We start from the raw sequence: 27,251 nt of genomic DNA on the forward strand, positions 1-27,251 counted from the left end.
GCTAACCCCGCTACCAGAGCTGCTCCGGGGAAGGTGTCATCCGCCTTGCCCGCACTTTCAGGACCGGGGAGGTCCGTCCACACCGCCGCCAGCTGAGGGGTAAGAACACCAACTTTTAATAAGTGATCAATAATTCACAGTTTGCATCACTCGTGGTTGGGTCACTGAACGGGCCTACCTGTTTGAAGAGGAGATGACACAACTTAAAGATTAGTTAATGGATAAAAAATAATTTTTGATAATAATTAATAACTAAATTTTTTGGAAAATTGTCTGATTTTATCTGTCTAATTTAATTGTAAAATTAATATTGTACCCACTCTGCGAATTAATTAAAATCAACCTGCTAATTGGGTAATTGATCAAAGAAATATTTTTTTGTTTTTTAAATATTTTTTATGTTGTTTTAAAGTCAAATTTATCCAGTGTTTGTTTATTAATGTCATTTCCTATATTATTTTCTGTATATCAATAACTAAATAAAGTGCCAGGAGTGATACTGATGTTTGGAAGTTAAAAAATATTTATAATCATCTGTATTTTTTTCAGCACGCATAAACTAACTAGATTTGAACGAGACATAAATACACATCTGATAGTAATTGTTTGGTTTACACGATGTACCAAGCATCACATCCTACTTCTGGATGAATACCCTTACTGTAACTATTTCACTTCTGAACTAACTAACTAACTCTGCTCTTGTGTGTCTGCAGTGATGGAAGTGTCCTCTCAGGATCCACCTCTCATGGCTATGGACCTGTCAAAGAGCTACAACCCCCTGACCCGCAGCCACCCTGAAGCCATGGACCTGGCCAAGAAGCCAGAGTGGTACCACAGACGCCCGCAGAGCTGCACCACAGACATCACTTCCTCGTACAGATCCAGGGCCTCCTCCTCATACAACTCTCATTCCACGCAGCCGGCTGCGCCCGTCCACTGCAGGGACATGGAGCAGAGCCCCGAGTCTTTGGGGAACTACGTGAACTCAACTCTCGCTCCAGGACTGGATCTGTATCACGACGGTGTCCACGGCAACCTGTGGCACTCGGGTTTTTACGGGCCCGACCAAAGCGGCGGCCCCGTTCCTGAAAGCAGTGGTGGAGACGAGAGCGACAGCGGCTCTGACGTTATTTTCCTCGTTTCCTCGGCGAAGGAGCCGCTCATATGCGGTTCTTTCATCCAGGACAGCGTGAGGCACATCGTGGAGCCCCTGTCTCCGGCTGTGTCCTCTCTGGATGAAACCAGAAGTTGCTATCACCTACCTCAGCCCCTGAGCTCACCCAGTCCTGACAGCTCGTACTCGGAGGAATCCTCAGACAGCTCGGTGGACATTCCCGTGCATCACACCAGGCCTGTAGTCCTCCTGTCAGACCTCAGCGCCGTTTACGGCAATCCCGCTGAGTCCGCTGTCGATATTTCAAGCGACGACAGCGATGTTATCGAAGTCTCAGTCACGAATGACAAGAAGAAAAGACTCTGTTGTAAGAAAACTCCTCCTCAGAGTGAGAGTAAAAAACCTCCACCCAGAGGAGTGCGGCGCAGCACGAGAATCAGAAAGTCTGTGTCTGAGCCGCCTCAGTTCACCTGCACCGGGTCCCGCCACAGTTTGAGGAGACAAGCCAAAAACGATGCGGTGGGTATATATAACGAAAGCTGTGACTCTGATGACGTGATGGAGTACGCGGCGAGGTTGTCCAGCTCGGACGAGTCGGCCTCGCAGCCAAATCTGTCACAAAGAGCGAGCAGCAATTCAGAGGAGTCTGATGCGGGCGCCCAGACGGACCGGAAGTCTCCGCAGAGGGAGCATCAGCAGCCTCGCCGCAAACCTTCATACGCAAAAAGCGTCAATCGTAAACGAAAGAAGGCGATCTCTGTGCCTAAAGCTAAGAAGTTGAGAAGAACGAAACAGAAACAGAACCACAGAATCCCACCACAGCAGATCCAGAAGGCCTCGGCCTGCAGGAGCTCAGCGGCGAATAAAAGAACTGTTGCAAGACGAAAGAGAAAAAGGCGACCCCAGACCGGTCCTTCTGCTCTGTTTTCTCCCAGAGAGCCAGAGATAAAGCTCAAATATTTAAACACTAAAGAGGAGAAGAAGGACAAGAAATCGCACGGCTTTTTCCCCTTTGTTCACATGGAGCAGAGGACGTGCACCGTGGTCAACTACCAGGAGGAGGAGACGACGGTCCGGAGCAGCAGAGCGGGATGGCAGCAGCAGCAGCAGCAGCAGCAGGCGGCCACCAGGTCTCGATCTGGGTTTGTTCCCAACACGTCCTGTTTCCAGCTGGGTCGGCTCGGCTCGGAAAGCAGGAGTCAGGCCTCGCTGCTGTGCTGCCTGTGCGGCCAGTCGGCCAACGCCATGGGCCTCGGGGACCTCCACGGGCCGTACCGTCCCATCAGCCCGTCAGCGGACCAGCAGAATAGCAAAACTGAGCATAAGGAGGAATTAAACGGACTCTCTAATAAGTGCTCGATGAACGGCTCGGACGGCGGCTGCGACGCCGATGAAAGTTCTCTGAAAAGCAACAACCACTCTCCTCCAAAGGTGCCTCTTCATCTGGACGAGTGCTGGATCCACGAGGACTGCGGCGTCTGGTCGGCCGGCGTCTTCCTAGTCAGAGGGAAGCTGTACGGGCTGGAGGAGGCGGCGCGGCTCGCTCAGGAAACGGTGAGAGTGAGGTCTTCTTGTTAAAGATTACAGCAGAATGACAGTCAAATTGATGATTCTGAGCCAAGAATAATTTTTACATCCACGTTATAGGCGTCATAAAAGTCGACTTTATGGAAGAACAGACTGCATTCGATTTTACTGGTTTTCCTGATAAAGTGGACACTGACTGTGTGTGACGAGAAGAATACTGATACTTTTTTTTTTCAGATTTGTTCAACCTGCCAACAAATGGGAGCAGTGATGGGTTGTTTCCAGAAGGGATGCCCCAGAAATTACCATTACAGATGTGCCATTCAGTCAGGTAAATCCTTGATTGGGGATCGGCCCGAAAGGAAAAAATGTTAAAATCTCAAAAGTTCATTACCTGTGTTGTTGTTTTTTTCAGACTGCGCTCTAAACGAAGAGAACTTCTCAATGAGATGTCCAGAGCACAAGGTAAGTTTCAGTCTCCAGTTTCTTGTTTTGCTTCATGAAGTTTGAGGAGCTGCACGGCCTGCAGGGGTCACTAGCGTAGCATTTAGCTTCCCAAACTCTTTCCAGGCATGAACATAGTGTGCCGGTGTGTGGCACAAAATATAAAATGAACAGTGGATCTTGTTCAGAGACACTTTGCAGACACTGCGCACACTTAGTAAATACGGGTTTTTATCAAACCTGTAAATGGTCTTGTATTTACATAGCACCTTTCTACCTACTTGTACTCAAAGTGCTTTACAGTCACAGTGGCGCATCTACCCACTCAATCACACGCATTCACACACCAGTTCCAATCACAGGGAGCAACCTGGGATTCTTTGGGACACTTCGGCACATGGTCCGTGCATCGTGGCCGTCTGTGGTACCACTCTTTCAGTTTATTGTTTAAGCTTTTAATTAAATGCAGTGCTTTTGGGGTAACTCTACACCTACATGTGTTCCCGGCATTACTGGCCCCAAATGTTGTCCCATAATCTGAGACTCAGCACCCTTTGCTGCAATGTTATACCCGCCCTCTCACCCCATGAGTCCCCTCTTTTAACTGTCACTATTAAAATTAAGGCGAAAGATGGACAGAAAAGATTCTAATTAATTAAACTGTGTGTAAAAGGACAGCTGAACTAAATCCCATACTGTGCTCAACCAGCTCATTTTCGGAAACACACCCCAAACCCATACCCGGCCATATACAGTAAGCCACCCCCCATTTATAAGGCTCTGATTAGACGCCTGTTGCTGCCAACACAGAGCAGAGCAAATGTCGTACCGTAGCAGAACTCCACACCAGCTGACGTGTGTTTGTATCCAACAGAATAAGACGTTCACAAGCAAACAACAGAAGAGATGACACCGAAGACGCGCGGAGGAACTGAAGGTACGCACTGCTGACACGCTCGCCGACTAATGAACACCTGAACGTGCTTCCTCTCCAGACGGCTGATCATAACCTCTTGAATACAGGCTTTTCGAATCAATACCTGGAGCTCATTAAGCTCCGTGCTGAGAATAAGGTCCTCCATTATTTAGCTGTGAAATCAGCATGCACCGGCTTTTACGCCAATCGGTATCGATCAGTGAGCAGTTCTTCTTCTCAGCACATTCTCAGGTTGGAGCTGCAGGTTGTTGACGTTAATTCTGCGTCTATAATTAGTGCTCCAGGTAAACACTGTAATATTTCTGTTTCTAGTTGAACGGCAGGTGATCTGATCTTTGAAAATCTCTGTTTTTATAGCTGAATATTCAAGAAATTCCATAAAATTCTCATGTATTTTATTGAGACTGGAACCTGCTCCAGTCTACATTGATGTCAACAGGCACTGTATTCATTTTCCTCCTAGTGGACAAACCTTATAATCCGCCAAATGTATAAACTCGTGAGCATGTGAACGGTCAAGAAGGAAGTTTCTGACGAGCTCCTCCTCTGTCTGTGTGTTTTGCTCCAGAACGATCCTCAGATCTCCTCAGGGTGCGACGAGCGCTGCCCGACTTCACCTCAGCTGTTTTGCAACACTAATTAATGTGTGTGTGTGTGTGTGTGTGTGTGTGTGTGTGTTGGAGCAGAGGGCAAACCTTCTGGTAAGATTTCACTCATCTCGACAGACCGATCGAACCGTGGGCCACTTTAGTTTTTTTTTTTTTTTTTTAATATGAGAAGTGTCTTTTGTTTTTGTTTCTGTCCTTTTGTAGGTCTTTAACACAGACAGTTGGAGCTGAGAGAGTGTGTGTGTGGGCGTGCGTGTGTGCGTGCGTATTTATTCTTCTCCGTGATGATCCACTCTTGGACTAGCCACGTCACAAAGACAGTTTATCATTTCAACATAGTTATTATATTTAAATGAACTTTATTGATGAGTTGTATAGGATATGATATCTTTATATGAGGCCACTTTTTTCTACAGTTTTTGTACTACTTTTTTATTCCCTGTAGTGCTTCTGTCATCACATAAGTTAATTTAATCAATAAGTTGCATGTAGGGTCGATGTTTGCTGCAACGCACTTTATTGTATAATTTTATTATATCCGCCATTATTTATGTATTCTTCCTTTTCTACTAAAATTATTTAAATTTAATATAAAGCTGCACTAAGCTTAGAGTTACATGTAAAAATGTCTGTCGGAAATCTCAAAACAACATCCCATCCTTTCTAACCGAGACCACGAACTGTACATTTGCCATATTTGGGCATAATCGTTTTCATCGCTGGTGTCGGGTTTAGAAGCTTCTCTGCTTGCAGGATGTGGAAACTTTAACGCGTTCAAAGAGTTGAATCCGGGAAGGATTTCAGGAAATGGAAAGTGAAAGAGTCAGTTCAGCCGAATCACAAAGCGGGTCATTCAGCTAAATCCTTTACGTTTTTGTTTTTAGAGCTGAAATGATGGATCAGTTTACAGAAAATCTTTTTTTTTTTTCTCCAGCTAAAATGCTCGTCTGAAGAACAGATTGCAGCTTCTCAAACGCGGGGATTTGCTCATTTCTCTTTGTAGATGGAATATTTTTGTCTAAAATATATCGTTTATTACCTCTGTTCATTAGTCTTCTTACTTTTTTAATGAATGAATTAAAAGTAAGTAAACATTGTCACAACTATTACAACTTTTAGCTTAAATTTGTTTACATGTTGTGATGATGACTGTGTCCATTTAAAAACTGCCCATGCTGAAATTCATGGCAATGGAGGGGCAGTGGTTTTTGTTGGCAGTAGAGAGCAATTCAGGCAAATACACCAGCAGTCTCAGTTTCTGAATGGTAACACCAGGCATAATGCAGACTTAAATTTTTGCGTTAAGTTGACGCGACAATGCAGACCCCTGCGCAGACCCTAGCACCGTAACTGACGTGCACCTCCCCTGAAATGTAACTATGCGCCGCAGCTCTAGAGTTTCCAGCTGCTTCTCCATCTCCGCAATTTTCGAATTAATTGTTTTGGATCAATACAGATGGAACACATCGAGGAAAGGTTAACTGAGGAGGTTCAGAGACACAAACATTTGTATGACTCGTGTTCGGCGAAATTTCAAAGTACAAAGTTTCAGTCGGCATTGTTGAAAGTGAAGCAGGAAGTGGAAAGTGAAGCAGGAAGTAGAAATAAAATTGAACCCAAATGGCAAAAAAGACACAGTGGCAACTAGCGTTTGGGTGGTGTTGTTACCGACCGTGCCAGACTGACGAGCGCACAAGTATAAATGGCTCGCACCGGCGCAGGCTGCGTGCGTAGGTTACGGCGTCTAGGTCCCGCAATAAAGAGCCTTAATGCCTCGAGCTGTCTCTACCACATTTATCTCTGCTACATAAAATAAATACCCTGGATGTCTACACAAGTCAGCCAATACTAAAAGTGAAATCCTCATGATATCCTCTGCATTCATATTAAAATATGCTATTGGTTGGAAATTAATCTAGTTTGCGTTATGAACAAGGGGCAGATTTTGAGTATCATGTAGAACACCTCCCTCCAATTCTGGGAGGCAGAGATTAGAAATCTAGAAAGAAAACTGGGCTGTAACAGCTGGTCAACATGATTGACGACTACACAAATCAATTTGCATTAGATACGTTGGCGCTTCGCACCGTTTTTCAATCATCCGAAATTATGGGGTGCAGAAAATAACCAGAAAAGACAAAACCCACATGTCAAATGTTGGAACACAGAGACCCAGCAAGTTGCACGCCTACTAAAACTATAACCGCCCACCACTGTAACACAGCCGCTATGCGGATAGACTAAACTTATAAAACTAAACAATATGTGCTACCATTTATGTTAAGCAGTAAGTGGGTGTAAGCTACTTTTTGCAAATAAATAATACGGCTGCAGGTGGTACGTACGGGGGTGCAGCGGTTCACCTCGCAGCCTGGAGTCTTAGGTTTACACTGGATGAACTTTAAAGTTGAATAGTATCATTAGTTGAAGTTAAAGTTTGAAACAGTTTTTTCTTCCATAGATATCATGTTAAAATATATTGTGATTATGCTTGAATAAAAGTTTAAAAGGGAAAGTTCTATTAATTATTTAGTGGTAACTAGCCAAAGGATTAATTCCCTACTCAGAAAACGGTTGATGGAGTAACTGCAAAAAAATAATCAATAGCTTTATCGACTCTCGACTGAAAAACGAATGGTTTGTTGCAGCCCAAGCTGTAGCCACTTATTTCCATAAATACAGAGATGAAAGCCGAGTCCTTTTTTAACTGCGTCTGTGAGAACAAGTTGTTCGTAAACAGCCACTACAGAGTAATTAACATCCTTTTGTTTTTGAAGCCGTCAGATCTCCTCAGCTCTCCTCGCTGCTCTGAATTTCACTGAAGATTATGTACCAAATTTAAATAGAACCCGAACGTTAATTATGCTCAGCGAATGAACACGCAGCTTGATGTAAGGACCCCCAGATTCATTTTAAAAACCCGCTTTTGTGATTTGGGTGAATCGGCCCTTCAGCTCATCTTGGGTCACGCCTCGCTGTCGTGCAGAGCTGAGGTCGCCTAGTGCAGCTTTTTAACCGTCTGTCGCTTGTGTTTCAGTTCACATGAGTTGTCACTGGACTGAATCGTTTAAGAAGAGAATGTTTTAAGTAAATGGTCTATTTCAGAGTTTGGTTTCATGCCTGCACTTTCTATTATTTGAGGAATAATTAAAAAATAAATAAAAAATAATAAAAGATGATTGATGTTATTTAATAAAAGTCAATAAAACTGAACCCTTGTCTTTCTCTTAAAATGGGTAAATGGATTTTGAGCATCTTTCTCAGCTCTTGTTTAGCAAAGCTCTCCAAAACCTCTCATAACTGTTATTTGTGCAGAAATTGGGTGCTACAATCATTACTGCTCCTACACAGGAACACAATGTTTTTATTTTTTTTATTGCTTTGCTGCAAGGAAGGCAGTGTGTTTGGCAAATCACCAGCCAAACGAAAGAACATATCTGCCTGGTTTTCACTGTACCCAAACTAGAAAACAAACAGAATGATATTCTTGTCCGCCTTTTTTTTTTATGTGTTTATTTTGACTATAAAAAGGGCAAAAAAATGTCCTGTGCCACCCGGAGCTTTCAATATCTGGCAGTTATTAACGATTTACTACATGTTATATGCGTGTAATAACCTTTGCAAGGTGCGCAAGTGAAATTACCGTAATGACACCATATAGGCTGTAAAGCGCAACGTCTCAGCTTTCAGAAACTGTTTGTATTTTTCTGATGGCGTGAACTGTGGTGTAATTACGGTAATTAAAGGTTCGCTTGTGCAGATGTGCCACCGGCGATGCGTTTGGTTTTAAAGGGTTGAATCAAATTAAGTCTTATGTTTTTGTGATTGTTTTAAGTTGCAGTCCTGCTTGAATTGCCAGGTTGTATTGTACCCAGTCTGGGTTATCTGGGTTTATTGCTGAATTGAACCCAGCCTGAAGCAGCCGCCATCTGTTCACCCAAACATCGACTGGTGCGAAAAAGAGCCAAAATTATCTTGTTTTTGTTGTGAAAAAAGTGAGGCCAAACAGCTGAACATGTGGGCTGCTGCGTTGCTAATGCAGTTCCATATCTCAGGTTTTTTTTTTTTTCCCCAGTTAACACAGACTTTCACACCGAGCTCTGCATTTGAGTCACAACGCCACTTCGATGGAAATATTCCTTATTCTATATTTGGAAGCCTCTCACATCATTATCGTGCCGCCGCGTTGACCTGCGGGGACATGTTGCAGTGTTTCTCACTTCCCTGTTTCACCTTGTTGAACTTAGAATAGACTTGCTGCTTTCACCCACTGAAAAAGCCTGGCAACTGGAGACAGCGTCAGCATATTGATGCTGTTCTCGTCACAGACGGCATCTCCTTAATGCAGCGTTTTTGGTGGTGAAGGTTACACCAGCTGGTGTTTGGATGGAGCTGAACATCAGTTTGATTCTTAAATAGATCAACATTAACGTTTATTAAAAGGAATTGAGTCTTTGTACATGTTTGAAAATCCTTGATTCAGGAGTCATGCTGTTTAGTTTGTGAGTTCATCCATCCATCCATCCATTTTCGTCTGAGGTCGGGTCGCAGTGCCAAAAGGCCAAACATGGAGATCCAGATGTCCCTCTCCTTGGAGTTCCTCAGCTGGCCGCTTACTCTGAGCTTCCTCTAGTTGTCAGAGCTTCTCACCCTAAAAGACTGAGCCCAGCCAGCCCATTTCAGCCTTTTGTATCTGCGATGCCATTCTTTCAGACACTACCCAAGGTTCAGTTCAGTTAATTTATTTAGTGAGTCTCCACAGGAGATTTAACATTTCAGTTCAAGAGTGTTTAGCCATGCTAGCATCCCTGTGGAGCGGTAACCTTGGTTCTGTGTCCTAAATGCTAATAATGGCATATTAGCACGCTAATGTGTGTAGTTGTGTGAATTGCAATGTCATTGTTTTTGCAGGTTTTTGGTCACAAACAAGTTGAATTCATAGCCTGAAGATGGTATGGGATTAAAAAATGTTAGGATGTATCCTCTTGGGACCTTGAACATTTGTTGCAACATATGTAATAGATGCTGAGATTCTTTCAACCTTAACCACATCATTAGATTCATTAGTTTGCGCTAGAGGAAAAAAACATTCAATCACTAGAAAGTCGGTAGGATACATCCTCTGAGGACCATGAAAATCCATCCAGAGATATTTAGGTCTGCACCAAAGTGCTGAACGGTCAGACAGCTGTAGAGCCACAGTCCTTACATGTGCGACTGAAAACGGGCATCAGGCATATATATTTAGATAGATATACGTTAACATTGTAGCTAAGGTGACCATGTTTAGTTTTAGTAGGAGTAAGTAAGGAGTAGGGTTTTCCTGCTGTAATGTGAATAGTGTTTTTTTTTTTCTTTTGAAAAATGAATTTCTACTTATTTCAACCTGGCATCTTATCCATTAATGTGTCTGTTACGGACATATTAATGGCAAATACAATAAGTTGAAGTAAACTCTACTTGTCCTTTTAATATGGGGCAGTTTTAGGTTAGTGACAAGAGTAGTACTGGTTCTGCTGCTTTTATAATATTTGTCTGGGTTAATTTTCTAGAAAAATCCAATACCTTACGTCATCTCATTACACCATTTTCACCTGCAGCTGCTCCTGAAACTCTCTTTTAGTGGCTTTCTTCCCATTTATTGTCCTCCTCCTCTCATTTCCCGTTATCTTTCTTACATTGAGTCTGCCTCTTCACCTCCTGCCTCAGAATATGCCGCGCTTTGCTCGGGCCTGCGGGCTTATCTCTGTTTTTAGGACTGACAGGCGCCTGCGATCACAATCCTCTTCGCTATCTCTGCAGAAACAGCTCTGCTGCTTCCGCAGGTGGCCCCGAACAAAACGCTGCTGCTGCTGAAACCGACACGAGTCAAACACGTGAGTAGCTGTCAGTTTTCTGCCTGGAGTCTTGTTTAGCTGAATATTATAAAAATACATCAGTACAGAGAAAACACGCAGTGGATGGGGAACATTGAGTACATGTGGTAGATCAGCTTTTATATGGAAGCAACGAGAGGCCATAATGGGTCTAGTTTCTTTACATCTTAATCTTGAATTTTTATTAAATGCATTTAAATTTGCAATTCATTTTTGCATTTTAAATGGCCCAATTTAAATGTAGGGAATTCAACGCACATTATTATGTTTTTTATTTGCATAGATATTCCGCCTACGTTTATAAGTATTTTACTGTTATAAATTCATTAAGTGTTTAAGTGACAGGATTCACTCAGGTTGCTTATTGAATTAAAATTGTAATGGCCTTTCTTGACTTCCATATTTAAGCCTCAGATTCTCTGAAAACCAGGACTGGTGCAGCTACCCGTCTACATTTCACATCATTAAACGTCGTTTAAATCTGAGCATTTGAATAATGAATGGTGGCCACGATTTTCAGCATTTGATTTCAGGACTGTAAAATCACTTTCATGTCTGTTTTAATGTAGGTTTAACATCTTTCAACGTGTAAGATTTGAGTTTTTGTGTCTATGGAATACTTTAACTTTCAAATAGTCTCTGGAACCACGGCTGTCAACAAAACAAGTTAAAAATCCAGTGTCAACAAAGATAATTTTCCTCTTGTTGTCAAAAGTATACTCAATGCAGAGGACATTTATAGTTATTGTGTGATAGCCTACAGAGTTGGATCTGGGTTTTAGAAAATGACTAGTTCGTACACCATGTTATTTGGGTACTTTGAAAAAAGGTTTCAATCGAAGCTGTAATGTGATGATCGTTTAAATGGGAGATAACGGTGCACAATTTCAGACAGACGTTCAGTTTTTGTTTTCTAATGGTTACAAAAATTGTTGGATGGCATAAAATAAAATGGCTGCCAATATTCACATAACTCCCTTCTACATGTCTCAAAAGGAGTGACTATGGATAATTAATGTCTAAGTTTGTCGCGTTTAATCGGATTTATGAGGGGTCAAAATCACTTAAGTGAGATGTCACTGCGCTGTATTTCTTTGATGAAACAAACTCCTCTTTTCTGTTGGTGAATAGTAAGCATGCTAGTGGGAGAAACAGTGAGAACACTGACTGCAGAGCTCGGCTGTAATTACTATGCTGAACATGCAGGGTTGCTCTGTGATTTGCTCTCCCGCTCAGCTGCACTTGGCTGATTTTATTTTTTCATTTATTTTTTATTTCCTTTATATCCGGGTAGATGGAGTTTGTATAACTGGACTGGCATTGGACGGCCTCATTCTTATCAGGGTCTAAAATGCTTCAGTTTGAATTGGCTGCTGTGCTCCATTAGAGGGCTTTTGTTGATGTATGGACATTTTATTTTCTCTGTGATGGCCAGGCCGTACCTGGATGGGAGTGTTATATAATTCATCTTTCAGCAGGGTTTTTGAGGCTGCTCATTACAGCCCAGCCTGAAACATGGCTCAGTGGTTTTACAGCTTTGTGGGGCATTGTAGGTTTATTGGGGCGTAATTATGTGACCGACATACAGTAAAGTTGATTTAATGCTCAGAATGAAATGAGTCTGTTTTTGTTGTAGGGTGGTTTGAGCAGGAATGTGGTTGTTGATAAGAGTTGATCTTGTGGCTTTAACCTCACACTTCAAAGAGTGCAGCTCCAGCTCTGACTGCCTTATTTCATTTTTAATGAGCGGAGAGAAAGTCTGAGCTGGAATAATGGCACACGGCTTTATTTCCTGTGGTGTTTCATCTCCTGACTGAGACTCAAACAACGTCATGTTAAATAAAACACAGGAACAGACTTCTCTTCTTTCACTGCTAACGCACGCTGACATGATTTTGTAGCTGCGAGTCTGTGTTAGCATTAGAGCTAATGTACAGCGTTGAAGGAATGTTGGGAAATCTGGAAACTTTTAGGACCAATTTTCCAAAAACTCTAAAACATCCTCAAAATGTCATGTCAGTCTTGTAATAGGGGTGTATAAAATGTATATATCCACTGTGCTTTTGAGCAGTATCATAATTTAGCAATTTACAACATATGGATTAAGGTTGGCTAACGTTGCATGTTTGACTAGAGTGAATGATTTTCTTATTAGGGGCATATGTTACCATTAGGAATGTCTTAAGGGGCTGATCAATCCCTTGAGATTAGACTATACCTGTAATTTGGTGTATTATCAAATCTTACACTTTTATACTAAATAGTTAATAATTGGCTAGCTAGCCCCTTTTCAACTAAGCTAAGTAACTGCACAGTTTCCTTGGCTAATTCTAAAAAAAAAAAAAAAACTCCCCAAATGTCTAACAAATCCTTGAAAAATAATAATAAAAAAATATCTTGTTTCTAGATTTCCAATTTCACACTCAAATTTAATAAGCAGGTTTTAGCACCGTTTTATTGTGCCAGCAACATTATATGCTAAGTTAAGCATAACATAACATAACATAAGTTAAGCTAACCATCCTAACCAGCCAAAATGTGTCCTTGTTTCTAGATTTTACATCACTTTTTTTGATCAAACAAGCAGAAACAGATTTGTTAGTGCCATTAATGTATTGGCTGGTTTGTAACCATTAGAAGCCAGGCTCGTTTTTCAGTCAAAGTTCTTGGCTAGGCTAACCAGCCGCTAGCGCTGTCTTAGAAACCATTTTTTGGAAAGATTTCCAATTATTCCTTTAATTAATAAGAACAACAACTAAAGTCACTTTGTTTTAAAATTCAGTGTTTTTATTTCAACAAATCTTCACCATAGTAACAATACGTCATGCAATACTTCTTTTAAACAAGAAAGGAGTGACTTGTTTCCAAATCCTAAGGAACTTCTTTTTCTACATTCGTCAATCCGGTCACATATTCAGGGTTAAGCCTTTTAATAAATAAAAATAAAAAACAAAAATGGAAAACAGTCAAAAGTGAATTTGCGGTGGGTATTTGGAATTAGAAATATTCAGTATTTTCCAAATTGTCAATACAGTGTGATAATGTAGTTGCTCAATTGTAGGATGTCTGATTTGTTTTCGATGTAAGCCATGCAAGTAAAAAAAAAAAAATTGTATGCTTTTCTCTTAATTGTTAGATTGCAAAGTAGTTATAAATCGTGACAACCTGGCATTTTATTTTTTACTTTTACTTTAAAAGGTATTTGAGATCATTAATTGGTCCCTGTATGCTGTAGTTTAATGGGAGGACTGGTTAGAAAGATAATTGCTACTGTACAATAGGTTTAGGCATCACAGGAAAACATGAAAATGACATTCTACTTTAATGGGAAATCACAACATGGTGGCGAGTGTTTAAAGAAAAATGTAAACCTGCAACTACAATCCTTTTATTTTCTCAGTAAATTAACTTTTTATATTTTTTTTTCTGAGAGAAAATAGATCAGATCGAATCTGTGGCGCTGCTCGATAAAACAATCATAAATATGTGCGTCTCACTTAAATAAATAATTTAACTCCAAATAAAAACACTTCACACAAACCTACCAAACATGAAAACCAAACACTATATTAAACACACAAGTCTGTTAATGCACAAAGTCGATCCTCCTTTTCTTTACAGATTACTTTTTTTGAACATATTGCTTGTAGATTGGGTCGTTTTTGTTTTCTTTTTTACAGGTTGTCCATTGTGTTCATGTACTATTCCAGTAACTGAAGTATAAACCACATACAAGATGCTACAGCGTGGGACTGTCTCTCGGGTCATTTCCTCAGAGTTTGTCTTCATCAGAAATGAGTAAATCTGCAGTGAAGCTACAACATATGTGAGGCTGTCGATCGTTTCCTGATGCTGAGCACCGGTCAGCGCACTTCCCTCCTTCCTTTCTCACATTGGGAGAAATCGTCAGCGCACCGCAGCGTACACGTTTGAGCAGGTAGCCCAGAGGCAGCATCGGCCGTCTCTACACACAGATCTCGATGGGCGTCGCCACAAGGATGCGTCCTCTTTCGTTGTTGTCTCTGTTGACTCGCTCGTAGCTGCCGGTAGAGGACGGTGAGCTGTTGGCGGACATGGAGGAGTAGTGAGTGTCCATCATGAGGCCTCCCTTCGCCAAAACGCAGGCGGGTGACAGGCTCTGCTGCTTCAGTTTGTCCACTAATATGTCCTCTTCAGATGAGGATGAGCTGATGTCCAGAGGAGGCGCGCTGCTCTCTAACCCCCCACTGGTGCCATTAGTATTCCCGTTCTCCGTGTCCAACATCCAGCACTGGTTGAAGTAGCTGAAGACTTCTTTGACGGAGCAGCGACGCTCCTGCTCGATGGATAAGAGCCTACGAAACATTCGTAGAGCTTCATCCGTGAAACGGCGCCACTGCGAGGGCACCGTGCCCGTCCGACGCCGCTGCCAGCGGACAAACTCCTCATAGAAGGCATCATTGGGCATGGCCTTCTCCCAGGGGAAGTTTCCTGTCAGCATGCAGAAGAGCAGCACGCCGAAGGCCCACACGTCCGTGCTGTAGTCCACGCAGAAGCCCTCGTGTCGTGAGGGGTCGCACAGCTCGGGCGCCGTGTACGGGATCGTGCCGCTCACGCGCTTCACTGGAGAGCCGGCGCGTCGTGTCATGCCGAAGTCTGACAGCTTGACCTTTCTGCACTCTTTGTCAAAAATGAGGACGTTCTCTGGCTTGATGTCCCGGTGGACCAACTTCTTGCAGTGCAGGTAGTCCAGGGCGATGGCCACCTGATGGACACAGCGCTTTGCCACCACCTCAGGAAGTCCCACCTAGACAGAGAGAGAGCAGGATAACAGGTCAAGAACATGAAGCAGACATACCCTGCATGAGGGGTAAATACAGTCACCTGAAAAGAGTCTCAGCACCGTAGATGGTTGCAGCTTAGATCTGAAGCACTGTACAGAAGACGCACCAAACTGGAAGCTGCAGTAAGCTTGACTTTAGCATAAGTTAAGTTCTGCATCACTTTGATGCCGTAGGAATGGTAGCTCCAGGCCCTACGCCGTAACCTGACGTGCACCTCCCCGGAATTGTTGCGGCGACACGGACCATAAGGGCTGTGATGGGTCTAAAATGAATTTCCTTGTTCACATGTCTCAGCCTCCTACTCACCATCTACTCACATGATTTGTGCTGTAGTGATTTCAGGGAAAGTAACTGTTCCACCGATCCACATTAATTAACTTGAACTCCAACATGAGCTGCTCAGTTCCAAATGCCATTCACAGAGTGAAACTCAAGGCTGGCCACTTGCCGCCTACTGTGTAGTGGTGTAATTACAGAAGTGGTCATAATGTTATGCCTGATCGGTGTACATTATATTTACAGAAACTCAACGCTTCACTGTTAAAAAACGGGAACAGTGCACAGCAGATGTGTTTTTGCGTACAGATGCAGAGTCGGCTCTCACCTGTGGAGGGATGATGTCGAACAGATCTCCTGCCAGCGCGTACTCCTGAGCGAAGATGTAGTACTCGTCCGTTTCGAAGGCGATGCCGTACATGTTTATGATGAATGGGCATGGCGACAGGTAGAGGGAGACGCTGTACTCCCTCAGGAAGCTCTTCAGCTTGGTGGTCTTCTTCCTCAGAAACTTCAGGGCCATTTTTGTTCCTGAAAACGAGGACACGAGGGGTTACGTCACTTCAAGTCTCATTCCTCTCTGAATGTTCTTTTCCACCTTATTATTAAGTGTTCGGGGATTTATTTCACAGCCGCCTAATTGTTTGAAAGCGCCTTAATTAAAATCATTTTATGAATAATTAAAATCTCCACAATAAATTAAAGCCTGGTGACTTTTTCCGCAGGAGATTTATGCTTCGAGTCTTTCAAATCCTCTGCTGGACTAGTTTCTGCATGTTCCCACAGCTGGACCAGGATGTTGATCTGCTTTCATGGATTTTGAGGTTTACAGCTGCAAACATGTCCTGGAAGAGAGCTGGTAATAAGATTAACTAACAAAAGACGAGGAAGTCTCCTGACTTGATAAAAGATGCACACAAAAAAAAAAAGCCTAGACTTGCCTCATCTCTCTTCAGCAGCCAAGAAGGAGAGAAGCAGCGAGAGGAGACAAATTACTGCCCTGAACTCTGGGAGAAATACCCCAGACAATAACCTGGAGAGCTGCCACGACTGACTTTAATTTCCCTGCACCAACAGTCAGCGGAGACGTTTCCAATAGCACTGGATCAGCTCTGCAAAGTGCTTTGTGCACTTTAGGAAAGGTCAAGAGGGGCTCACTGTGTCAGCTGTCCATGACACATTATAAGAGGGACATTAAGATAAACCAAATACAAATATTCTTCATGCAAATAAAGTTCATACACAAGGGGTTGCTTTGAGGAGATTTATAATACACTAGCCAGTTAATTGCAGTTCTCTTCACAAGCCTATATATTTGTTCACATTCTGTCAAACTGCAGCATTAAATTACTGAAAGTTTCTGTGTGCAGTATGTCCGTGAATGTGCGGACAGCTATCACTGAATTAGTAAGTAAGTCGTCAGCATAGCAGTAGTTTGGAACTACAGTTTCCACAAAGCTTTTCCGTTTTTTTAATCATAAAGAACGAAGACAATTCATATTTAAGGAGCTGAAACTACAGAACATTTTGTATTAAGTCCAAGTGACTGGTTTAAAGCTGCAACTAATGATTATTTTCAGAATCAACTGTTTAGTGCCATGTCATGTTCTGAGACGTGGCCTCATAAGATATTTTGTTGTGTCCCTGAATATTCAGTTTAAAGAATTTTGAATTAGTTAATAGCAGTACCTGTTTTAATTATATCATAATCTTTGTCCGACTTCGTGCACAGGCAACGACATCATTGTGTAAGCTCCCAAAGCACGTTCAAGTGGCCTTTGCATTTGCCAGCTATTTGTATTGTAGCTTAATGTCTACATGAAAAACGAGTTCCTTTGTTGGAGCGGCCTGCCGGCTAATATGAAAAGCAAAACACCATCTGTTCAAGAGAACTCTGACGTCTCTTGTACAACTACGGTTCAGTTATTTGGAGCGGAAAACCAGAACTAAACTGAACTTATAAAAGAATATCTGCCCCACTGACCTAGAACGTTACATTTGCAAAACATCTACAAAGCATGACTTATTTATAGCTTTTAAAATGAAAGGACACCACGATTTTGGAGCACCAAGAGATTCCAGCTGCCTCGTTGAAGTGCTTTTGGCATGAAGCTCAAACGTTCTTGTCGGAGATTTGATCCAAGTTTAGAATTTCCCTTCATAAGGAAGCATACTTTACACTTTATTAACATCAGGGGAATTAGACGGAACCGTACATACCTGTAGGCTGTATGCAAATTTAAATATCGACTAATTAACTAAAAAAAAAAAATTACAAAAAAGACGAAGAAATTGTGAAGATGCCGTTTTAAAAAACAGAAATGCAGTTAATGAATCAGTTTGGGCGTCTTTCTGAAACCTTTAACACTAAATCTAGATCATACTTTGCAATGTTTGTCTCCAAGTACATCTAAAGTGAAAAAACATCTATTGATTACTGCTGTAGAAAATGCAGGTTTAATTTAATTTGACTAAATTTAGTTTATTAAAAAGGATATATATTAGCATGACTCCAGGGATACAGTTTATCGAAAAATACAGGCTTTTACACAAATCAATCTGTAGCTGAAGCAGCTGCTGAAAAAGCATTTGCACACAATTATCATTCAAAAGGTTATAAAATCCTGCACTTTCAGCCCATTTATTTCCAGAGTTAATTTTCCAGCTTGGCTACGGAGGACGGGCGATTAAAGCTACACTCGTCCTCTGATGGGTCGGAGAGGATGGCGGCGGCACGGGAGCAAATAATGGAACCGCATCTCCACTTTGTTTTTCATGCATCCCCTAACTGCGCAACTCAGAGGCTGGAAAAGGTCAGAATTAGTCTCGGTGACAGACTGCAGCCACTCGAAATGGGCAGTGAAACTCAGACTTTGCTCCATAAAAGAGACTATTAAAAGGCTCCGAGCAGATGGGCGACATTTTGGCTTTTAATGTGAAGAGGTTGAACAGATTTCATATTAGTTAAGTGGTGAATTTAAGTCTGTCTGTGTTTCATTGGTGCAGAAAGGGATCATGCATTTCCTCTAATTTGGCCTTCAGAATTAATTTCTGAGATTAAAGTGTGAGTGCTCATCCCTTTGAATCACACTGTCTCACTTTCTGCAACTGCAACCTGCAAATTTGCTTGTTTTGTGGCCAAATGAGTTTTATGGAGGTGAAGATGAGAAACCTTCTCCACCCATGAGATGGGATAAACTGAAAGTTGAGACGTAATCTGTCTACATGGGAAGAAAACAGACTCATCAAGTGTGGTGGTTCACTGACTGCTGTGATAATAAATTGAAAATATTCGAGTTCTCGGCATAATTGAGGGAAGGCACATAACCTTCAGTTATTACCTCTGATTTTATGGATGACCAGGTCCACTTTCCCGTAGGTGCCCTTGCCCAGTTCGCGGACGACCTCATAGTATTTGTTGATGTCCAGTTTTTCCAGGTTCTGCGCAGCAATCAGCTGGAGTTCCTCCAGGATGTCAATGGAGGAGCGGGAGCCGTGGGGCGAGGAGTTCATTGTGGCGGAGGGACGGGGCCGGGGGGGCCGAGGGCTGGTCTGGAGACGATTGTTCCTGCGGAACAGGAGGAGCAGGAAGGAAAATAAGGTTCACTGTGAGGAAAAGGGATCCACCCATGTCTGCTTCCCACACCAACTCGGCTGTATACAGAACATATACAGTATATGAACCGGAATCATTGGGAAAAGCTTTGAATCCAGGCCAAATTAACTGAATGAAAGGTTGTGAAGTTTTTTCTTTTTCACTGTAAACCCTGCAAGCCACACAGTCACTCATACGGATCAATACTGGGTCAACAGCACAAAGAACCAAGAGGTGATTTTCCATCAACTATGTTAGCCACTTAGCATTAAAATACTAATTGTAAAGCACTCAGAACTATGGTGTCAATCTAACAGTGGCACTACTAGACAAGCACAACATTTCACACCATCCGATAGTTGGCTGAAAAAACTAAGGGGAAGATTTTTTTCTAATTTGTCATTATTCTCCTCAAACGTGATCAGCTCAATTAGCACTTTCAGCTCACAGCAACAACTTTCCATTTGCGTGATCTCCTCGTCCAAACACATGTAAATCAAAGAGACCCTGAAATAGCCTCGAGCGCGAGTGTGGGTGAGTCATAACTCCCGTTCGAGGTGTTATCGACCTTCCATGGAATGCAGATGAAGGAAGTGAATTAAATGATAAAACTGTATCTCAGAGGAGCAAAGCGCTGCTATTTGTGGAGCAGATCTTCTGCAGCTGATTAATGATCCCGCTGCAACTAACAAATGTCTAATTCTGATCCGAGCCTGCTGCCTAACACTCTCGGCAGATCTTTGCCACTTCCCTTCTGCTTACCAGAAGAAGCCAGCAACTGGTACGCCGAGAGATCTCTGAATGGCTAGAGAGCCTTCGCGGCCCTGATGGCGTAGCGGATTTGCTCCAGCTCTTGTTAACGGGGACGAGAAAGTGTTGGAAGAGACGGGATTCGAGCCACATCCTGCGCATCAGGTCCATCTGCGCTTTGCCTTGGCGACGGCTCCTGTCTGCTGTGTTAAGAGTGTGCAGGATGGGCAAATGTGTACACAAAACTCCAGTAGAGCGTGTGAAAACAATGAAGCCAAACAACAACATACAGTATGTTCCATCAGGGAGAACCACAGCGACAGTAAAGTTGAGATCTGGGGTCAGAAAATCCTATTTTAACTTCCGTCCGTCTTCTCCTTCGTGTCTTCTTCCTTCTCCGTCCTTTTCCCTCATCTTCCTTTTATTCTATTTATTCCATTAGTAAATTTACATGGGAATTATGGGAATTACGGAGGTGAAGTAGAATCAGATTATGGTGACTCATAGCATCTTGGAAAAAGGCTCAACAAGATTGCTTGGCAGCGCTATGAACAAACCGTACTATTAAACCTCACTTGTTACAACTTCCAGCTCTCTCTCCCATCCGGTGTTTGAGCACACTGAAAATGCAGAAATTACAAACAAAGCGTCCAGTAGTCACAGAGGAAATTGGACAATCTTGCAGAGGAGGGGAAACAGGACACAAGCAGCATGTGCTGAGCAGTGAAGTAGGACAAGCAGGAGAAAAAATAAATAAATAAAATGAGGAGTCAGCTGAACCCAAAGGAGCCAACTGGCTGTCTATCACCGGTCCACTCAGCATCCCCGTGACAAGGTCAATAAAGCAGGGTGCGGAGCAAACTGGGAAAAAGGAGCTGCTCGCAGAGGAACACGCACACAGCAGTTTCCTTTAACATGCTGCATTTGTGTCTATGTTTTAATTAAATTTCAGGTTCTTCTCTAAATAATGGCCGTTTTGTTGAGCTGTCCTGCAGGGCTGGCATCTATGTTCAGTATCAAAGTGCTTTTGTTATCGACAGAACAGCATCGAACATTGGAAGGACAAGGCTCAGTCAAATATTCATTCACGACAAGATACTCAATGTCCCCTTGGACCAAAAGTTTCCATTTTTTCTCCATACAAGAGTAAAAATGGCTTATTTTGCTACACACATATGGCTTCCGTCCACGCTTTATTGTAGATTTTACTTTTTATCTGATGTGGAATGACACTGCAAAATAAAAGACAAATAATCTAGATGTGCATGAAGCAAATGAATGCACGAACCAACTGGACTTTAACCTCCACTATAAAGAGTCAAGTGCTGCAAATACTTCACTCCCATTCACTGCATTGATGTCGGACTGCAACACGTTTAAAACAAAAAGCCATTTTTTATTTTTTTCTAAACCGAATCTTGTTTCCTGCCGTGTCGTTTTACCCTCACCTTCACTTATAAGCCTAAAGTATGTTTCACACTCTCTCAGCCGTGTAACCTCCCGAGCATCTCATCTCGTGTGCTGCCGTCATATCAAAGAGCCTGAAGATGAAAGAAGTCACAACCGGCGCTAATTAGGAGCATCTCCTGCTCGCTGCGGCTCCCAGAGCTCCTGCTCAGGGTAACCGCGCCACAGCTGCTCCCCCGGGGCTGTTAAGGAGACAAGAGGGGGCCGAGACCGCCTCGCTGTCTTTCTCTTCAGAGAAATTCAAGTCTGCACACAAAGCTTCCCTGGAACTCGGTCATCCTACTTTACGTCACTCCTGCTCGTCTTTACTCTGATGGTGTTACCTGTCTATTGCAGCACACAGGAGGAGAGGGAGTGCGGCCTGGCTGCGGGAGCACCTGTTGAGGGAGAGCAGCTTTGGCTGAGAGGTGACAACCTCAGTGTTGATCATCATTATTCATGTCCCTGCCTGTGACTGCAAGGTGTCACACCTGCCATGACTGCTTGCTGTGTGTACATGGACACTAATAATCAGAACGCCTCATGTAAGCGCCTCAATCAGAACTGGCCCGATTACAGATATTAGCTCCTAGTAACTATGTAAACACTTGATCTAATCGTTTCTCTCTGGTTGGAATAAATCCGTTCCTCCTGCACATGTTTGCTCCACGTGGGGCAAACATCAGGTGATGTGACGAGTTTCCAGGAGGGACGGAAACGTGGAGGGCGTAACAGTAGTTCTTCAAACAAGGTTTTGAAATGGCAAACAAAGCCAGAGTCCACGTGGACAGCAATGTTGAAAATGTGGCTCCATCTTGGCCTTCTTCTTCTTCTTCTACTGAATGAATTCAGTGTCAGCAGTAACGACTCCACAGTAGGCAGAAGCTTTTTGTCAATACCGCTGCGTTGTAATTGATGTTTTGAGGCATGTAAACATTTATCTTATATCAGTTTATTCATCCATATAAACCGTTGGAATCTCTGATCAGAATGATTTCTGTCAGGCTGAAGAAGTATTGTTCTGTGATTGTCAAAATGTTGTATTTCAGTTGTGTTCACTTTCTGGGACTAGAAAATGGGATCAGTTAAGGTCTTATTTTCGAGCAAGCTTCAGCCACTGCAGCACAGTCCTCTCTGGCCTCCCTCAAATGTCAGTAAATCAATTACAGCTCATGAGACGGCCAGAGTTTTAAACTGGAACGAAGAACATGGATCAGATTTCTGATGTTCCCTGCAGTTATTTTGGTCAGTTTCAGGGTACATTTTACACTCACAGTTCTTGTTCACACTTTACTCTCTGCATGGCCTCCGATCTACGCGCTGCTACACCGGAGAGACGAACGCGTCTTTTAACACAAACGCTGAGCAATCTGAGGAGAACAGTGTCGTTTATCACTGGTTATTATTCCTTCATGCGTCTGTGAGTAAATGTGACAAAGCTGACAAAAGTGCTGAGTAATGGTCTCTGCCCGGACTGCAGGAAAAACTGCCTCTGCCACCTTGTTTGTGTTCTGGGCCAACATCGACTTGTAAGACGCCGGCACCCAATTAATCATTTGTAATACCAAATCAATGCGTCACCCGACTGAAAAATACTTAATGAACAAACGCTGCCATCTTGTACGGGGCTTGGCTCCGAACAGAAATCTCCAAATGGCTCCAGAAAGAGGACAAATTGGTTATCTTGTTGTGCACTAGAGCAGAGAGAACGTAGGAGATGTATGCATATTTTCAGTTTGTTTCTATGCGGCATAGTTTTAGCCACGTGTCAGCAGCTTTGTGATGGATTGTCGTGAGATTTGTTGCAGATATCAGTGATGTTGGGAGGGTGATTTTGATGATCACTGGATCCGTCCCCTAGTGCCATCCTAAGGTTGATATTTGACTTAAATTTTTGTGAATAGCCCTATGATGCACACGATACCAGGAGATAACCAAAAACTGTTGTTCCTCTAACGGCCACTTGAGGCGCCAAAACCGAATGAATCTTTACGTACCTCACCTGTTTAAATCACATCAAGTTACGCATAATTAAGGGTGTGGCTACTTTGAGTGACAGGCAGGTATCCTTACAGGTTGCAAGCTGTCTTCCTCCGTGTCATCTGCCTGCCTCAGCTCCCCTTATGATCATTTTCAAATTTGGCGGGAATTTATCAATAACAAGTACGCAAACGTCAGACTTGCATACTCTGAAGGACACAATACAGCGGTGTACTTGATCGTGCCTGGGAAATGCATTCTGGGATGCATGCCTGTCCCAAGTCCCAAGCGACTGACAACAAGTCCATAAAAACAGACAAGAAAGCATATTGAGAATCGCCCACGGAGTCAAGCACTGCCAAGATGGCAAAGCCCGTAGACGCCATGCTGAGCTTCAAAACCCCACCTCAGGAAACATATGGATGAGGTCACAGGAAGCTGACAGTACAATAAAAAAATTAAGGTGCTGCTATTATGCAAAAGAATCCAATTCTACAGACTGATCCCAGAAGCCTTTTATCCCCTAAAAATACATATTCTGTGTCATTTCCTTTCAAAGTAAGAGTCACTGGTTCAACATATTTGGCAGTGCTGTACACTCCCTCAGATGTAGACCCTTCATGGTGCTTAAACCGAAAGAAACAGCCTTGTAAACACAGATTAAATCAGAGAACGGTGACTTCACTGGAGCAGACACCGGTTAGTCAGTCAATACATTATTCAGTCAGGGATATTTATAAAAAAAATGTGATTAATCATTCATTTTGAAAGCATTTTGCTGCTCTTCTTTGTCATATTCTATCATTAAGTTTTGTCGGCAGCCGTATTTAAGACGTCACCTTTGACGTGTACATCTGTTGAACATTACGGTTGACCTAAAGGTCACGAATGGTGCAAATATTAATTAGCTGCAGCCCCAGGTTTCCCTTCTTTTGCCCATATATGTCAACATGGCCACAAAATGGCTCCAGTCCTAGGTTCTTATCGCTCCTCCTGTGAACCTAGTGACCCGTCAGTCCCAATCACAGCTAACGATCAGCAGCCGAACAAAAAGATCGTTACCTGTCCGGTTTAATAAATTATTATCTTTTTCTGACGGGAAGTGAAAAGTCTCTGGACAGCTCTTCCCTTGAGAAATGCTCGTCAATTAATCGTTTGGGGAAACAAAAGGCCCAATAATCTCTGCTTTTAGCATCTCAAATGATACTGAGACACAAACTCCAAGACACTTTTCTGAGACATATGACTGGATTTTTCTCACTTTTAACATTTTATATGCCAAACAACTTCACTGGAGCGGTTTAGGTGGCACATGAAGAAACAACAGCATACGAGGCAGGTGGTCATAATGTTTTGTCTCATAAGTGTTAAGTCACAGGAGGAGACAAATGGTTGATTAGCATGTTTTGGCCTCCAGACGCACAAAAAGACCAAATTATCACAAGCTGAACAAAACACTCTGCCCGCACTGGTTTATGTCCTTGGCCCTCCTGTATGAGTCTCTGAAGGCCTCTCAGCTCCATCTTTTGTCATTCTTAAGTGTTCAACTCAGAGCCAGTGAGCTTATGTTAACGTGTGAAATGTTCTTTCTTCTGCCCGCCGAGATATAACAAACCCAGAGAGATTACTTCTGCCCCCTGAGCAGCTCTGTCCTCTGGAAATGTTTGTAGAAGTCAGGCTCCATCCCGCCAGCCGTCTCAGCGCTCCCTCATGGTCCCACTGCGAGCGCGGACATGCCTCCATGTGTGGCGGCCCGCGGCTCGACCCTCCTTTGGGGCCCCGGCCCGTCGGCTCCCACAGAGCTCATGGAGCTGTGGAGCACATCAAAGCAGCTGGCTTTTACTGGCCCGACCCACAGCGGCTGCGAACACTGAGGCTTTGTGCCTGCACGCTCGGCGGCACATCACTGGGCGTTCTGCTTTAATGCCAAGCCATTTCTGCTCCTGTGAAGCCCTCGCTATAGACGGCAACGTTATCCCCTTTGTCTGCTTTAATCTCACCCTCTTTCTTCTTCCCCAACTGTCTTTCCTGTGCGTGCAGGGCAAAATAAAGACATCTCAATGTGGGGCTTTATGACCAATTATTTTTCCAGTTAGTATAAGAAATAAAAGGCAACACATTAAAAAGTCAAGGCAAAGTCCAAACCGTAAAAGATAATGATGCTACAGTCTGCAACAGTCGAAAAATAATAACTGGCTTATTTATCAACTGTAGCTAGCTCACCAAAGCTAATGTTAGCAAAAGCTGCAACAAACTAGTATGATTATTATTGATTAATCTATAAAATGCCAAAAAAAATAAGTTTCCAAGTCATCTTTGCTTGTTTTTTTGTTCAGTCAAAACACAAAGACAAAGAAAAGCTGAACATTTTGACATTTTATAACATTTAGTCGTTTATTTCTTGACCTTCTCTGCTTGACAAATGACTGAAACAACTAACCAATAATCAATAAATATATTTTAGAGCCACAGAAAGAAGCTCCAAAGAGTCAGTTAATCGATGAACAGTATTTTCTAAAAAACTGTGTTGTTTTTAGAAAATGGCGACGAAAATAAACCCAGACTGCAGTGTCTCAAAAGAGAATTTATCATCCTCAAATATCACAATAAGCAGAACAAACAACAGACATAAAACCTCTTCTGGATTCGCGTCAGCCCTGAAGGTGACATTTTTGTCCAATCGAGTCATCTGAGACTCTGAAACTGGACATTTCTCACTACTTTTGCTCGGAAAATATTACTACTAGTACTATTAATATAAATAGTCGATTAACAGAAAATGAATCGACTGTTTACAATAGTAGTACTAGTCACTAATCAGTCTCCAAATCATTTTCCATTAATACCCCTGAATTCTGCATGTGTTTACTGTATGTAAAGTAACTGCAGCACAAAGACCTGAAGCGTGGATCAGCTCTGCAGACACAAAGCAGCACATCCATGACAGCATGCAGCACATGTGGACCGTGTGTGTGCACATACATGCAGAGTGTGAGTGACTGAAGCCAGTGACAGAAACACAGGCTTCAGATGGGACACAATAGCCTCAGAGCAGCTCTATTGTTCTGTCACATGCTGCACGTCCAACTTTGTCTGGAGGAAGGGAATTCAAAATAAGATGTGTGAAATGACAGCACTTTAGGGGGAACATAATTAACATTGTGCAGCCTTGTAAATATCACACACAAATATCACACACAGAGCAGCACAGACACACAGGAGGAAACGCAGCCAGGCTTCACTCAAAAGCAGGACCAGAGCTGAGAATGCATGAAAACACACCTGGAGCAGCGTTTAACGAGCAGTTAATTGGTTTGATTCGGTTAAAGAAGAAGTGATCTTACCTTCCTCTGTGTGCTGCAGCTGTCAGTCCATCCAGACGACGCTCTGCTAATTCTCTGACAGCAAATGTCCTCCAGCGGCTTTTGCTTACGTCTCGCAGTGCGGACTGGAGCCTGCAGCTCAAACCTCAGCGCGGAACCGGGATGTCTTCACCGCCGCTGACAATCACCTTCTCTCAGCCGCTGACTCTCCCTGGAGCCGCTCTCTATTGTCTCCGCACTCCGCCGGCGGACACGCCCACCACACCCCAACGGTCCAATCAGAGTGCAGAGCGACGGTGCGCTCCGCTGAGGTCATGACGCCTTCGCGGATTGCAAGAATCTATGCGTTCAACAAAGAACTGCTCAAATTATAAGGAGAACAAAAGAGGTAATGAGTTCATAAGGATTGTGATATGGTTTAAAATTTAGATGGCTATTGGAATTGATATTAGATGATAATTAGGCTGCGTTTAGACATTTAAGTTTCAAATTTAAATGTCAGCCTAGCGATAGCTGCAATGTTCTTTCTCCAGTCACTGTGTTTTAGTC

The 27,251-nt window shown here is 42.9% G+C and overlaps 2 protein-coding genes across 3 annotated transcripts; one reads left to right on the plus strand and one right to left on the minus strand.

Annotated features, from left to right (window-relative positions):
- The first annotated feature begins 526 nt into the window (after positions 1-526).
- LOC311507280 (uncharacterized protein) lies at positions 527-4,682 on the plus strand. 2 transcript variants are annotated; one of them, XM_084571572.1, is made up of 5 exons: positions 527-2,671; positions 2,882-2,975; positions 3,060-3,109; positions 3,963-4,025; positions 4,594-4,682. In XM_084571572.1, the coding sequence occupies exons 1-4, from the start codon at positions 719-721 to the stop codon at positions 3,996-3,998; spliced, it is 2,133 nt and encodes a 710-aa protein (XP_084427698.1). In that variant the 5' UTR covers positions 527-718; the 3' UTR covers positions 3,999-4,025; positions 4,594-4,682. The 2 variants fall into 2 exon arrangements, with proteins under 2 accessions (XP_084427698.1, XP_084427697.1); XM_084571571.1 differs by having other exon boundaries at positions 3,060-4,654.
- Positions 4,683-13,209: 8,527 nt separating this feature from the next.
- unm_sa1261 (un-named sa1261) lies at positions 13,210-26,859 on the minus strand. Its single transcript, XM_084570628.1, has 4 exons — positions 26,724-26,859; positions 18,950-19,176; positions 15,937-16,139; positions 13,210-15,295 (listed from the first exon to the last, which is right to left on the minus strand). The coding sequence occupies exons 2-4, from the start codon at positions 19,119-19,121 to the stop codon at positions 14,474-14,476; spliced, it is 1,197 nt and encodes a 398-aa protein (XP_084426754.1). The 5' UTR covers positions 19,122-19,176; positions 26,724-26,859; the 3' UTR covers positions 13,210-14,473.
- Between the last annotated feature and the right edge of the window lie 392 nt (positions 26,860-27,251).

This window comes from Chelon labrosus (genome assembly GCF_963514085.1).
Source record: "Chelon labrosus genome assembly, chromosome: 21".
NCBI classification, from domain to species: domain Eukaryota; kingdom Metazoa; phylum Chordata; class Actinopteri; order Mugiliformes; family Mugilidae; genus Chelon; species Chelon labrosus.

Coding starts and splice junctions, on each gene's coding strand:
- LOC311507280 (XM_084571571.1), top strand. CDS start 719: ATGGAAGTGTCCTCTCAGGATCCACCTCTCATGGCTATGGACCTGTCA. Junction 2,672..2,881: donor CGCGGCTCGCTCAGGAAACG/GTGAGAGTGAGG, acceptor TTTTTTTTTCAG/ATTTGTTCAACCTGCCAACA. Junction 2,976..3,059: donor CAGATGTGCCATTCAGTCAG/GTAAATCCTTGA, acceptor TGTTTTTTTCAG/ACTGCGCTCTAAACGAAGAG.
- unm_sa1261 (XM_084570628.1), bottom strand. CDS start 19,121: ATGAACTCCTCGCCCCACGGCTCCCGCTCCTCCATTGACATCCTGGAG. Junction 16,140..18,949: donor GGTCATCCATAAAATCAGAG/GTAATAACTGAA, acceptor CCTCGTTTTCAG/GAACAAAAATGGCCCTGAAG. Junction 15,296..15,936: donor TCGACATCATCCCTCCACAG/GTGAGAGCCGAC, acceptor CTCTCTGTCTAG/GTGGGACTTCCTGAGGTGGT.